Consider the following 15,657-nt stretch of genomic DNA (forward strand, 5'->3'; position numbering starts at 1 on the left):
TGCAATCAAAATATTCCTAACTGGGGGATGAAAGCCCGGGAGTTCCAGCCATCATTGGAATTGGAGTAACCAAGTGGTTAATTTCAGGTTTGGAAGATCTGGGTGGGGATGTCCCAAAGGGTGGGACAAAAGATCTGGAGAGGGATCCAGAGTCCACAATGGACAAACCAGGTGAGTCCAAAGGAAAGGAAACCAAAATTGTTGAGGCCAAAAAGGAGCAATGAGGATTACCTGGCACTTCAACCTCTGAGCTTTCTGCAGAAACCTGGGAATGAGGGGAAGAGGAGGATAAGCATAAAGTAGACCAGGGGTCCAAGCATGGACTAGAGCATCTCTCTGTGACTGTCCCTGAGGAGGGATCAGGGAAAAATACTCACTTTACTTGGTGTTGGAAGGAGACACAAAGAGACTGCAGCAAGGTTGACCCCATTTCTGTAAGACCACATTTGCCACTGAAGGATTTAGAGGCTACTACTGAGGCATCAGAATGGTCCTGCTGAGCCTGTCTGCCAGGATGTTTGACTTCTCTGGAATGTGCATTGCTACAAGAAAGTAGTTGGAAGAGATCTCCCACTGCTACAGCCTCATGGTCTCTCGGCACAATGGGTAAGACTTGGTCCTTCCTGCTTGTTGATGTACCAGACCACTGTCATGTTGTCCATCTGAATTGCAATGGTTCCTGTGGGAAGAGAGGACTGAAGGGCTTCCAACAAAAGAAGCACCGCTCTCATCTCCAGGACATTTATATGCAAATTGGTCTCTAGAGGGGAACACGTGCCTTGGACAGTTTGTCCCAGATAATGCTCCCCCACCTGAAATGGGAAGCATACGTGGTTACTGTGGCCTTGGCAGGGGGAAGGATGAACAGTAGGCCTTGAAGGAAGTCCTCCAATTGGAGCCACCAGAGAAAAGATTGTTTGCATGCTCGAGAGATTCTGATTGGATGATTCAATGAATACCAAAGGAGGGACCACTGGACCTCGAAGGTCCATTGAAGGACTCTCATATGAAGGCATGCTAAAGGAACCAGGGTAATCATGGCTGTCATGGACCCCAAGGTTCTTAGAACAAGACTTGCCGGGGGAGAAGGAATATCCATGATTTGCTTGATATGAAATCTCAAGGTGGAGATTCTGTCCAGAGGGAGAAGACCTAAAGAAGGAATGATATTCAGGCAAGCCTCAATGAAGTCTATTATCTCTACTGGTTGGAGCTCAAACTTTTTTAAATTGATGGAGATGCCCATGGCCAAGGCTAGATGAAATATGAAATCTCTGGCTTCTAGGAGTCGATGCCTGGTGGGAGCAATTATGAGCCAATCGTCCAAGTTGGGAAACATCTGGAATCCTTGCAGTCTCAGGTGAGCTGCCACTACTGCCATGCATTTGGTGAAAACCCTGGGGGCTGTGGTAAGACCAAAGGGGAGTACTCTGAACTGGTAGAGACTGGACCCAACCAAAAGTGGAGGAACCTCCCCGAGCAACTGTTCATCTTGATATGATGGTATGCATCTTGAAGGTTTACAGAGCACATCCACTCATCCTTCTGGAAGAAGGGCAGAATGGACTGAATCATGACCATTTGAAACTTTGAACTGGGAACTGAATTGTTGAGGGTCATAAGGTCCAGAATGGGCCTGAGGTCCCCCACCTTTTTGGGCACTAAAAAGACTCTGGAGCAGATGCCTGATCCAAGCTGATCTGGGAGGACACTTTGGATGACTCTTTTTGAGAGCAGATTTGAAATTTCTAAGGCTGCAGCCTCCCTCTGATTGGGTGGAATATCAGAGAGGATCTTGCCTGGAGAGGGATTTTGGAAAAAGGGTATATAATAATCTCTGGATATAATCTTTAACACCCAATGATCTTTTGTGATAGCTTCCAAGGCTGTTGGGTGTAAAGACAAATGCCCCCCGACTGCCTCCGGAGATGAACAGTCAGGTAATACTTCAGGATCACTGATTGGGCTTGTCTGAGAAAGTATTTTGAGACCCCTGATTAATCAGACCTCCTCTGCCACAAGAGTGGTGTCTACCATTATTACCATTTCCCCCCCTGCCTCTAGGAGGAAGGTCTCCCTGTGAATCCTGAAAAAGAACTTGAGATCTTCAGAATGACAACTTATTACTCCCACACTGGTTCCTGGAAAAGGTCCATTGGGGGGGTAGCAAAGCGGATTCCGATGGCAGATAAGGTCTTTCTGTCTTTTTCACTTTGCGAGAGACTGTCTCTGACTGTTGGACTGAAAAGAGTCAATCCCTCGAAAGGGACATTGTTGAAAGACGCCTTGTAGTGTTCTGAGAAATCACACAGCTACATCCAGGCATGTCATCTGGCAGCAATGTCTGATCCAGCCACCCATGAGGCACCTTCTGCGTTATGAGAAATTAACCTCATGGAAGTGTTCAATATAGAATGTAGGATGGCCATCCTGGAGGAAAAAGTCTTCTGTTCCTCAGCAGACTTGGACCCTTGGACAGAACAAGAGAGTTCCTTGACTAAGTCCCTCTGTAGTCTGGTTACATGTGCCAAATAATTCAGTGCTTGCAATGCCAAGGTCACTGAAGCATATACCCACTTACCAAACCTGTCCAAACCCTTAGACTCCCTGTTAGGGGGATGGATGGTGGAGCTTTGCTGAGCCAGCTCCTTTTTGGTGGCTGCTGTTACCACCATGGCATGGAAGGAACAACTTTAGTACAGTGGGGTCAGTCTGACAGGGCACTAAGGATCTTGTCAGGTCATTTTGGGATAAGTTCCACTGTGTCCGGCTCCTTCCATGCCCTACTCAACACAAGGTCAATCAAAGGATCTGCAGTGTGGGGGCACTCAAGAAGTGGATGGGCCTGACCCAAAAGCTTCCAGAAATACAGATTCCTCCATGTTAGGATTTTGGGAAGACCAACCACATTTTTGGCAAAGAATCTCCATGATGTCCCCAAAGGAGACAGCCTCAGGTGGTGATCTAGGGGACTCTTTCCTTCATTGAGATTGGTGTCCTCAGTGAGGAATTCCAAAGGGGAATCCAAGTGTCTCCTTTTGCACTGACATTTCCAAGGGTCCTCCTTGGTGGGATGCTCCATGGAGGTATTGGAAGACTCTGGGTGTTCCACAGGGGAAATAGTCTGGATAGACTGGGTAGACTGTCCCAGAGGTGACAGAACAGATGGCTCAGACACAAAAACAGCTGGAGGTGGACTGGGCTCCAAAGCAGGTATAGTTGAGGCTCTTCTGGGGGCAGAAAGAACCTTCTCCACCACCTTGAAAGCTGAGGGAGATTGAGACACTAAGGGCAACCCTGAAGCTGTTGACGGGGAAACTCCATGGATCCCTACCACCCCTGGATCCATGTGGGAGTTGGAGCCAAGCTTTTAAGCACTGAAGCCCAAAGGGGAAAAGACAGTCCCAAACATTTTGTGGCTGATATCAACCCCTCGGACACAATGCTGAAGGTACGGCTCTGAGAACCACTCTGCTCTGAAATTGTTGAAGCCAGGTGAGTCAGGGAGACCATCAGAGTCGAGGTAACCATACCTGTTGACTCCAATGTCTTGACTCCAGCTATGTTCGGGCCACATAACTCAGAAACCAAGGGTCGGATCAGAAAAGGAGATATTGGAGCAAATGCAGGGATATGGCTCATGGATGCAGAGGGGGATGGAACAAGCAAGATCCCCAGCTGGATTTTTGCCTTGAGGAATTTCACCATCATGCTGTCTACCTCAGCCTCGGAGAGGCTGCAGGAAGACCTAGCAAAAGAAGCAGTGGATGGAGGTCTGGAAACCAGTCTTGGGGTTGCAGAAGAGGGGACTTAGGCCTCAAGGCAACTGGCTCAGGAGAAAAACTACAAGACCAGTGCTGAGGGGAGGCCTGAACAACTATAGGAGCCAAGCTAGTGAGATCTGATGGCTAGGAAGAATTAGCAGGAGGTTCCATAGATTGGTGGGATCTGCTGGGAGACCTCTTGCATTCTTTGTGTTTCTTAGAGGGGTTTCAGCCCCTGCAGTAGAAGGTGTAGTAGCCGAAGAAGCCATGGAAGGAAGGAGGCCTTTGAGGATCAACTTGTTCCTCCTATCAGTTAAAGCTCGCTGGTTAAAACCAGCACATATGGAGCCAGAGGCGTCTAAATGAGCAGCCCCAAGACAAACAACACACTCTAAGTCGGCATCAGCATGAGGAATCTTGTGCCTACATGACACACATTTTTTAAAATCCATCGGCTTGGAGTCAGCCATAACATAATCAACCTGGCAAAACTAGAGAGCAAAACCAACTCCAAAAACACACAACTGTAAGAGCAATTTAAACAAAACATCTACAAACTTTTTTTTTAAAGAACAGACTAAAGAGACAACGGATATTAGCTTAAAAGTACCCAGGAAGCTGCTAACAGCAGACCAACAACCAGCTATAAAAGATTAAATTAATAAGAGAGGAATATAAAAATATACATATGAAGGAAAGGAAAGTGAAAAAACTTCTTAATAAACTCACTGAAACCCTGAGGAGCTCAGACAAATGCAATCCCGATGCTTGACAGAAGAGCAGCAAACAAGATCTGAGTGATGTGGGGAAGCGGAACATTATGGGTGGGGGAAGAAGCTCAGATTTTGGATCTTAGAGTTTTAGTATGCAGCCAAGTCAGATCTGATCCTCAGACCTGAACCCACAGGTTGAAGAACAAATGAAGGCAACAACGTCAGATCTGAGGCTTCACAAGAGATTCTTTAGTTTGATTCATGGTGGGATGCCTTCTGTGTACATAACTTGCAACAACACTTCCACCTCCTCAAATTTCTCAAAACCACAACAGGATACAAAATGCTGTTCTTATTACTTAAAAGTAAAAAGGAGGAACCATGTACTATAAAACAAGAATAATTTATTCTAGCGCCTCGGTGTTGCCACCTTCATGGAATAAAAAAGTTACAAAAAACACTCTTTATATACTACATTCCTAATTACATCTCATCAACCAATTAAGCCTTATATGTAGAGTCTAAATGTCCCCCCTGAGTTCACGTGGGTCTTCTCTGAGTACTTCAGTTTCCTCCCATATTCCAAAGACATGCAATAGGTGGACTGGAGATTCTAAATTGTTTGTAGGGGTATGTGATATGGAAAAAAAGCCTGAGCATCTACTTCCATTCTCTACTTGCCTAGCTAGTATACTCTGTAGGTGACTGTTTGTGGGGCTGTTATCAGTCAGATGTGACTTAATAGCACTAGCTGGTCAGGTGAATAATCGGCTATTTTCCCTCTCCCTAGATTTTCTTGTCAACTTTCAATAGCCACAGTGTTTTGTTGCTATGTTTCAATCTGTGTATTTTCAACAATTTTTCTGTCTCTTTTGGGAATTTTCAGTTATGTGCTTAATCATAAAGCAATCTAAAGCAAGTAGACAGGTTACCGTTTTGGTACCATGATTAGTGGAGGTGTTTTGGAAAAATAGAGGTTTTATCTTCTCTTCTAGGATAGCTAGCCCAGCATCACTGTCTCACTCTCAAACATCATCTACACAACTGATATGTCCCCAGGTTTCATTTATCCCAGTCAAATGTACTGCAGCAACATGACTGGATCACCTATTTGACATGATAAATTAACATACAATCTTGTAAAAAGACTAGCTAATCTGGTAAAGAGCGTGAGACTGGAATGCAGCTGAATTCTGACTTTCTGCAATTTTGTAAATGGTAGTTGAACAGATGTAAATATATCCAACAAAGAAAGATGCTGCTTATTAAAATGATCACCTACAGTACTTTTGTTAATTTAAATAACAGTTTTAACAGCAAATATATGAATTTAGTTCTGTAGCTCAGAGGTTCAGGTTCATAGGTAAGTACTAGTTAGTCTACAGACCATTGCAAGTCTAGCCAATAAGACATATTCAAAAGTTCCCTCCAGCCTCAAGGAGGGCAACAAAAGGTTGACCGGGGGATAATTTGAGGATGCCTGTCCAATTATTTAGCTTACCTTGAAGGTGATAAAGGTGTTACTCTGCTTGACATTATTGGAAATTTGTTTCAGAGATGAGGGATACACTGGGGTATGAATCTATCACGCTAATGTGTCTTATTTATCCAATGAAGGTTTAGTTCCTTTAACCTCATATTTGAGGAACATTTGCTTTGTGAAGGAACAGAAGGCCAAAGATGGTCAGATCATTCATGGCTTGGAAGGGTAGTCCCAAATCTCTATGAAGTAGTGCACCAGAGACCAAGTACAGAGAGAGAGGGAGAGATGCTAATCTGTCCTGATAACTAAGATTTTTTGAGGCCACTGATCTTTTTAATTAGGAATATTTGAGGTCTCTCAAGCTCAGTGATAAGTTTAGACAAATAGATGCCAAAAAGGGCATATACTCACTAATGGGTAGAATGTGATATGAGTAAATGGAAATTAAGATTTCTGTGGATCGAGAGGCGATGCCTTTGGAAATTAGATGAACCAGACAGAAGTTTTTCTGAATTACTGTGGAAAAATGATGCTCAAAAGATAAGACATCATTTGCAAAAGTGTCCAGATCTCTTACAGCACTGTCTGATTGGAGGAAAGTGCCACCTATGTGGTATGAGAAAATGTTTTTTGTACCAAAATGAACTGTACCACATACTGCTGTCACTTTTACATTTTTTGCACTTGTGGTAGACTGATTCTAGCCAAGGAGACCAGTGTAACAGGTCAAGTTACTGGAAAAGCTATACCACACAAGGGAGGTTTGATTGGCTGCTTCCAACTCTTCTCTACTACATTGAAAGACAAGAGCTTTTGCTTATTTTGGGGCACCCTCTAGCAGAGTTTTGTGGGGGGCAGGGTCCCTGACAGGTACTCTGCAACAGTGTTAGGTGGAACAAACAAACAGACAGCTGTCCCACTCATGGGGACAAGGTGGTGCACATAAAGCATGATTTCAAAATTTTCTTCCTGGGAGTAGGACAGCAGTGATCACCCATTTTCTACACATGACTGACAAATTCTCCCACTAACATTAACACATTAATGTCCTCCATCACCAACAGTTCTGTAGCTGAACAAGGATGTCTTGTTCTATTTCTTTGTCTACTTTCTCCTCAGTGATTACACAGCAACCATTTAGAATGGATTACTATTTCCTGTCTCTAAAGTCATCACTTCCTTTTAATATAGCTACTTTAACAGTGTGAAGAATTTCATTTACAACAGGATAATGGTCTGAATATATTACGGTTTCTAAAGTATAACACTCTTTGCTTCATCTATGACTCTGCAGAGATCTGTGCAACTACCCAATCACAAAGCAATAAATCTAGGTAGTGTGCAGGCTGCAACACTCAGAATTAAAAGACTAAAAGAAGGGCAGCGGGTGAGGGACAATAATTGTACCAACAAGAGCAGAAGTGATTATTAATGTCAGGACCACTGATGCTCTACTGAGTTTGGCAACAACACTGCAAATATATGGAGTAGGGAAAACAGATCATTTGCATGAAAAAGCAACAGATACCATTATGCAACAGGAAAAAAGTGAACAAAACATGTTAAAAAAAAGTGTCCATATGAAGTGGCAGTTTCAAAGATATGAAAATACAAAGCTGTCCTGACTCCTTTGTCTAGGTCTCAAGCATGAGAAGGAAGAGACTAGAAAGCCATGAAGGGCATATAATTTGTATATGTTTACATAACCTGCTAATGAACAATTTCATGTCTGTTTGACAGCTTTTTTTTGTCTGCAGTGAACATCCACCACTCATCCATTTGCTAGTTATGTGATAGTACTACTATAACCACTGGACTAAGAATGGGAGATGGAAAAAGAGCTCAGTTAGTAATATGAATCATCTCTCAATATAAATTCTGAATCCTTTATTATTTTCATTTAACTGATTAGTATAACTATTTTAAACCTATTTACATTACTACTTTTGCTTATTTCCCTGCAAAAATTCAAAGCGTCATATAACTACTAGGCCTATAGTCAACTGACCATTGAGAAGCCTAGTCAAAATACCCAGTACAAAAACTGGCATTGCCTTTCCTGTCCATGAAGCAATAAAACATCACCATATAAGCTATGTAGAACTGCAACATTAAATGTGTTTGAATGAGAAATCAGTTCAAGTGATAGCAGCGCACTTCTTACCTGGAAGGTCTGTCTAAGTTCTTCTCTGTGGAAGTATGGTATATGGATGGCTGTAAAAATGAAATATTACATAGTTAGTTAAACTTCATAATGCATACAATACTAATGCATTCTGCGCTTATCCTTTTTAAATACCCACAGTGCTTACTACTCCTTTTCAGTGAAACAAAAGAAATTAGAACAATGCAGGTGATATAAGAATGAGCCTATCTCTCATCAATAAATGTACTTTTTTGAAAACAAAACATGAATCATAGTAAGAAAAAAAAATTATGCATACAATTATGATTTCTACTGAATATACACAAATTTCTAAGTAAAGACTGCAGTTGCAAGTGTGATTCAACTTTTTGTGTTTAAATTACTTCCATTCAAGAAGTTCTGAACCACAGAGAAAAATTTCATAAGCTTGACTTAAACACACAAATCCTAAGATAAAAATACCCCCCCCCCCCCCGCACAAGTAAAAGGCACTACCTATCTAGTAAAATAATTATTGTGAATCTCAGTCATAATAACTTACCAGTGTGTCAAGATCAATTAAGATTGGAAATTCTTTATAAACATGGCTTAAATAATCAGGTTTGGTGCACAAAGTTACTGGTCCTGTTAAACGCATGGCAGGCAACAATTCAGTCACCATCTGAGAGACTGAAATAATTATATATCTCTAAAAGTAAACATGATGCAGAGAAGCTGGATTGTGAATCTGCTCTGCGGCATTTGTCACTTGTCAACACAAATTCAGGCTTATGTGACAGCCCCCTCCCCCAACTGATGCCAGTTTTTTTAATTAGGCTTTGAGGTTGCTGCTCAGTTTAACTGCACATGATCTTCCTTTATTTAGGACATCTTCCAAATGTTGTTGGACAAGGAAATATCACAAATGTTATGCAAATTAAATATTAGAAAGTGCATTTGGTATGGAGCAAGACTTCTGAGTGTGGATGTAAGTGTATGTGTGTGCGCTCTGGTCTTCTGATACGTGTCTGCAAATCCATATTTTTCACTTACAGAACAAAACAGCCATTTTGACTGGAAACTAAAATTGGACAAGCAAACTAGAGATAATATTCTGACCACATGGCCTTTCAGAAAATTCAACAAAAGGACAAATAAGCTGTACCTTTTATTTTGTTGGCTCAGTCAAGCATGTGTTATGTTTACCCTTAATGCTAGCCCTTTTAAATTACATTTCAAATTATAGCTGTGCCAAAGTATATTGTTATTAAATGAGTGTTCATTTTATCACACAAAACATAACAGTTCTAGTAACACTGAGATTATGCCATGTCCTGTACAAAAAAGTAATAAAGGACAATATTTGCATATATTTAGCACTTCCGTGGTGGTGCAGCGGTAGCGTTGTTGCTTCACAGCAAGAGATTCTCCCGTTTGAATCTCGGTTGGAGTGCGGGGAGTGCCTTCTGTGTGGAGTCTGCATGTCCTCCCCACGGTTGGGTGGGCGTTCAAAAGACATGCGTAAATGGGGCATGCCTTTGTTGAAGGTTGAACGTCGAGCTGGCACCTCGGCGTTCGTGAAAATCTACTGCCAATCATTAGCGGACCGGAGTTCTGCTGTGGCGACCCCTAACAGGGAAAAGCCATAAGGCAACAACAACATTTGCATATATTTACCCATTTGTATAAGGGAGTGTTATCAAACACCACATCAATTAATAAAATAGATTTTAATTTTCAAAGTATCTGTGTGGCTATATTGTCATTTTAACTGCCTAAAAGTAGCTTAAGCAACTTAAATGACTGAAACACAGTCTGAAATACTTACAGTATCTTGAAATGTCAGCCACCTTTTTAACAGGTAAGATTTGAGGCATTATCCACCTCAGGTGGCCAGAGAAGGCCTTTACTGCAATACTCTGCTGACAGTTCGCCTGTCAGTACTGAGGAATCATTCCCATCTATGACACTGGTGACCCAAGTTCAGGCAATGAGCACACAGCCAGAAGACCAACCTTGAGGATGACTAAGAGGCATTTACTGGTTCTACTCTTCTCAAGGGGTCGGCTGAAAAGAAGGGTTATCCATATGTATACAGATCTATGAGGGAAACTACTAAGGAATTTGGGTGGCACTCTTTCAAGGTACAGGGGGCATTCATGGAAATCTCCAGTTTATGAGTGACAGGAAATGTACATCAGTAAATGTGATGACACACTGGGTACTACGATGACGGTGGAGATGGGTACGTCACTAAAGAAATCCCAGCCACATATTCATGAGAGAAACAATTTCTAAGTTCTGCTGTGGTCTGTAAAACATAAAACTAGGATAATAAAAGACTAGACTGGAAATAGAAAAAAGACGTGTTCACTTTGTATGTGATTATGGTGACGACTCTACACAATCTCCATACTGATACTACAGGTTCCTTTTGGAGGTTCAAAACTCAGTAATGTGAGTCCTGAAACTACAAAAATTTCAGTTTGATTTAACAAAAAGTTGAGTGAATTTCATAAGTTGCTGTTATACATTTAAAGTCCCCCCAATGTAGGGATTGCACCCCCATACCTCTGCTATTTTTATGTAATAACTCTGAGATACAGCTGTTTTGAAGTTAATACCTCTCCCTAAGAAACTCTTAATGTACTAACAATGGGCTCAAACTAAATCCAAAAAAGTCTAGTATCAACACTTTTGATAGACACCCCCTCTCCTCATCATACACAGTCTAGACAACACACCTCTACAAAACAAAAATGTGGTTAGGGACCTAGGCACTTGGTCTGATTGCACCCTCTCTTTTGACCATCATGTGACAAAGGTTGCCAGGAAATCCTTTACTTAGCCCAGCTAATTGCCACAGGAATATCATGAAAGTCTAAACAGAGGTAATCACTTCCTTATACTCAGCACTGATTAGTCCATTTATCAAGAACAAAACATCCCCTTTGGGATGTACTTAGCATATCAAACAATTAGAAAGACTCCAGGGATTACTAACCAAAAAGATCATATACTTAACATGCTTGAGATAGCAAGGGAGACTGGAAGCTCAATCCCTTTATTGAGTGTCTTATAGACTTTTGAGAATAGATCTATTCTTCAGTTATTGTTCCATTATGAAACCAATTGTCCCGGACCTCCTCTTTCTTTGCAAGTCCAATATCTCCACCAGTACTACAACCAGGGACCTAAATATTCAGTAACAGATATAAAACATGGTGGAGAGACAGCTATATAATCCAGTAACTCTCAAACCTCTGGAATAAACTTATTTTGCATGTTAAGTGGCTATCCTCCTTTAAACATAAACTAGACAGCTGGATGGATATCCACACATTTTCTCCAGGACTGACCGGAATGGACCTTCTAGAAAAAGGAGGTGCAGCCTGAGAGGGAGTACTGGCAAGGCGGGAAAGGTCATGAGACTCAGTGGCCTTGGAATATCTATGAATCTATGGATATGTACTTCCCTGTTAAGCACACTTAAATTCTCTCACTTTCAAGGCTTGCAGTTCTAGTCCTCAAAGATATGAGGACACTCATCATACAAGTGAATGCTTGTTTTAACAGAATAAATAAAGTAAAATTACACTGTTGTGGTATGTAGACTCATCAGAACAAACTTACAATGTATAAATTAACAAATGTCATAAAATTTAAAAGCTGCACACACAACATATAGATTTACAAAACATTGGTTATGGATTACAAAACACTGCGCATCACCATAAAATAAGTTCACATAACAGTTTTACTCACTGCAGGAAAGGAAGAAGTTTCTCTGTGTAAAAGTATAGAATTTAGTTGTTTTCTCTTTTGTCTTTTTCAAAACAATGCCGTTGAATTTCCACTCTGCCTTAGAACCAACTCTAAGCTTTTCTAGCTAGGCAGCACTTCCAGTATTCACATCTCCACCTGGCCAAAGCTTCTCAAAGGTATCCATCAGCTTTGTTCTTAACAGAACGTTACATTACTTATATGTGTAACATGATGTTAATCAAGCAATTGTTTCTAGCAGCATGAAAGAAAGCATGAACTTTCTTTCCTTTCATGTGGGAGGCAATATTACAAAAAGTACTACTTCACTCTGGAACACTCAACTGACAACAACAGACCATTCTTTATCAGAGTTCAACTTGCAGAATAATAACATTTGCTAATATTCTGCTCACGGGTTCAGAGACTAGCATCATATTCATGATCCATCATGTTCCAAAATAACAGACTTTTCCTGGGGTTTAGACAAACTTACTGTGAGCAGGAAGCTTTAACAATGCCAATTTCCCACTTGCAGTAAAATCTTTCTGATTCTTAGGCCACCCTGCTGCTAAGGTCCCCATTAGTAGAAGCCTCAATATGAAGGGCAACCTTGCTGGCAGAGCTGCATGCATCTGGGGATGCAACTAATGCAAATTGGCTGGCAAGTCTCCCTGAAATTGCCACTGGCTCTCAATTTACACTGTTGAGCGATTCAGAGAACCCCTGCTGAAGGAAAACAATAAACACTGTCCAAAGACAGCAGCCACCAATTCACTCCTAAGGAGGCAGTGCTTATTCAGGTAAGCTCAATAAAGAATAGAAAGGGGCTGGGATTGAAGGTGCGTTTAGTGTGTGTATATGTGTATATTTGGAGCTTTTTTTCCCAGGCCTCCACTGAAAATGCGGTTCTAGCCAGTCGGACTTTCCCGTAATCAAATATCAATAAATAAATAAATAAATAAATATGTGTGGATCTGCAGGGGTATGTGTGTGTTTTTGACAGAGTGTGTATGTGTTCTTACCTGGGTGATCACACTAGGGGTTGAAATACAGAGAATGGATGTGTGTGTTTGAATGGGTGTGTGTTTCTGTGAGGACAAACAACTGTGGGAGGCTTACTTGTTGCTGTATGTGTGTGTGTGTGTTTGTGTGTGTGTGTAGGGGTGCCTTTGCCATTGTGTTCAATAATGCTAGTATTAGGAAGGTGCAATGCAAATATATGGTAATGAGATGATCTAGTTATTTATTTATATTTATTTTATTTATTCATCCTCAGTTGACTGGGTTAGTCCTACTATGCCAGTAGCCTATTTTAAGGAGGAGACCCAAGGTGGTATTTATACTATTAGGGGAAATTTGACTGGAGCATTGGGGATTCCCTTACTGTTTTCAATAGGTGTCATGGGATATTTTACATCCACCCGAGTTAACACCAATTTAAGCAAATGAGGCCTTGGTTTAACATTTCATCTGAAAGACAGCACACTCAGGAGTGCAGCACCCCCTAATGTTGATAATGAGTCTTAGGAGTGCAGCACCTCCTAATGTTGATAATGAGGTCTTTCTCTTCTTGGCCACAGCTGTCTCTGAATTACATTTTCTCACTGTTGAACAAACTGACCTACCTGCCGTAGGCGATTTGCTTGAGCAGTGAGGAGGATATTTCTGAATTTTTGAATATGTTTTTTTTTGCCACCCCTAAAGTGGTTGAGAAAGTTGTAATCATGTTATATTTCAACTTAGAAATCTTAAGACTGTTTCATAATTTGGGGAAATACTGAGCTACAAAACCATCTGTCTTAGCAGTGCTGCTATTAGATCCAGTAGCATAGCTAAGGTGGGGCAAAGAGGGCAGCTATCCTGGCTACATGTTAGGAATAGTGATTGGCCGATTCTGATTATTTTTTCAGTGCATACCAGCATTTAGAAATAAAGCCAATACTGCATTCGTGGTCGAAACTGAACAGTGTATTTCTTTATGTGTTGTACAAGCTGTAGCAACTGCTTGCTGCAAATGTAGCAAATAGTTGCCACAGTTTAAAAGAAGAAAAGATTGTTAGTTTTTTTTTCAAGTTTTGAGAAGAGCTTTTTTTCTTTTTTTTTTTTTTGGAGGGCTGCCAGATTGGGGGAATGGCACCACATGCAAAAATAGCTAGCTCCATCTCTGATTAAATTACAACTATTTTTTGGGGCCTGAACTATATAGAGCACTGCAGCAGGGGAAGAAGTTCCTTGCAAATATAAATCCTTGTTTGAAATTCTCATTTACAAAAACTGACAGTTCTATTGCAGTAGTATAAATCTGAAAATAACTTGATGTTAGATATCTATTTTTGCAAATAAAATGTATAGAACTGCTGCTGTTGGTCTTCTTATGCTGATGTCATATCAGCCTTTGATGCACTGGGCTTTTGATGATGGTCTTGCGATGCTGGTGTCATAGCAGCCTTGGGATGTCAGTGTCAGATGCAGACATGGAATCATTATGAAACAGGATTCGATTTTTAAAAAAAAAACATTTAAACCTGGAATCTGGGAGTAGAACTAGCCAGAGTAGAAAATCTTTGCAAACTAACAGGAGAAAAAGCTCCTTGTGTGAAGCTGAACTCCCATCCTAATGTATTATACTGACACCTAAAAGCAAGTGCAAGTAACTTGAGATTATGTTACGAGACTACAATTTCCGTAGCTTTCATCGTACTGCTGAAAAAACTAATCACAACACAGAACTCTCTGTGCTTACATTTTGATGTTTTTCCATCAATTTTAGTTTCATTTTTCTGATGCCTGTCTTTTTGAAGCAAACAATATACTGCATTTTGCTTAATTCATTTGCTACCATTTCTATATTTTGGATTAAGTGTTACTATTTTTAACACCTATACTGAAAGTGAATTGCTGTACTCTTCCGTCTTTTGCCGGTTAGGAGTTGCAACAGCGGAGCTCCGGTCTGCTAATGACTGGTATTGGATTTTACTGTGCCGAGTTGCCAGCCTGACGCCCAACCTTCAAAGAAGGCACACCCATTCAAGCATGCACCTACCTGCATGTCTTTAAATGTCACCTGACCATGGTGAGGACATGTAGACTCCACACAGAAGGCGCTCCAGCTGAGAATCGAACGGGAGAACCTCTTGCTGTAAGGTGACAATGCTAACCGCTGCACCACCATGGCCTGTCAAAGTGAATTGCTGTACTACTGAACATTAAACATCTTGAAAATACATTCTGAGGCTGAGTGCAGACAAACCAACTGGACTGGTTTACCATCAACCTCAATAATTCTTTAATGTATCATTTATTTGGTTCAGCAAAATACTGTCAACTCAGAGACTACTGAGACAGTTTATAGTAATGATTAATGATGGCAGCATGGTTTATTTATGTGTGCCTGTAAAGTTATCTGGGTATAATTTTAACAAGACTCTAGTACCAGCTGTAATCTGTTTTTGCTTAGTCATTTCTTCCTTTGGAACCCGGACTGTCAGTCGGGAAACTCCCTGGTTATTGTGTGCATAGACAAAGATTAGGTCACTCTGATAGCTGCATGGGTTAAGTAGTGTGTCACTCTAAACTGCTGTCTGCCAGAACCATGCTGGTTTTCAGTGTTGAGGTTTATGCCACCTATCTATAGAACATATGCTGCTATGCTGTGTTTGATTTAGATCAGTTATTTATTGCTTTTACGTACAAAACAGTTGTGTGGATTAGGGCCTTGATTATCACACAGTATGAGAAGAACAGTACAGGGTTAGAAATAATAGGTGGTTAGTGAGCAGTTATAAACCAAAGACAACTTTGCTCATG

At 41.0% G+C, this 15,657-nt stretch overlaps 1 protein-coding gene across 2 annotated transcripts in view; it reads right to left on the bottom strand.

The window, feature by feature from the left end:
* The window catches only part of SORBS2 (sorbin and SH3 domain containing 2), a 3,647,154-nt gene that overhangs the window by 1,170,645 nt on the left and 2,460,852 nt on the right, over positions 1-15,657 (bottom strand). For both annotated transcript variants that reach the window (XM_044062620.1, XM_044062621.1), the window contains one exon: positions 8,125-8,174. In XM_044062620.1, coding sequence (XP_043918555.1) covers positions 8,125-8,174 — 50 coding nt within the window. The remainder of the gene's footprint in view (positions 1-8,124; positions 8,175-15,657) is intronic.

This window comes from Protopterus annectens, chromosome 2.part1 (assembly GCF_019279795.1).
Source record: "Protopterus annectens isolate FY-2018-M chromosome 2.part1, PAN1.0, whole genome shotgun sequence".
Classification (NCBI taxonomy): Eukaryota; Metazoa; Chordata; order Ceratodontiformes; family Protopteridae; genus Protopterus; species Protopterus annectens.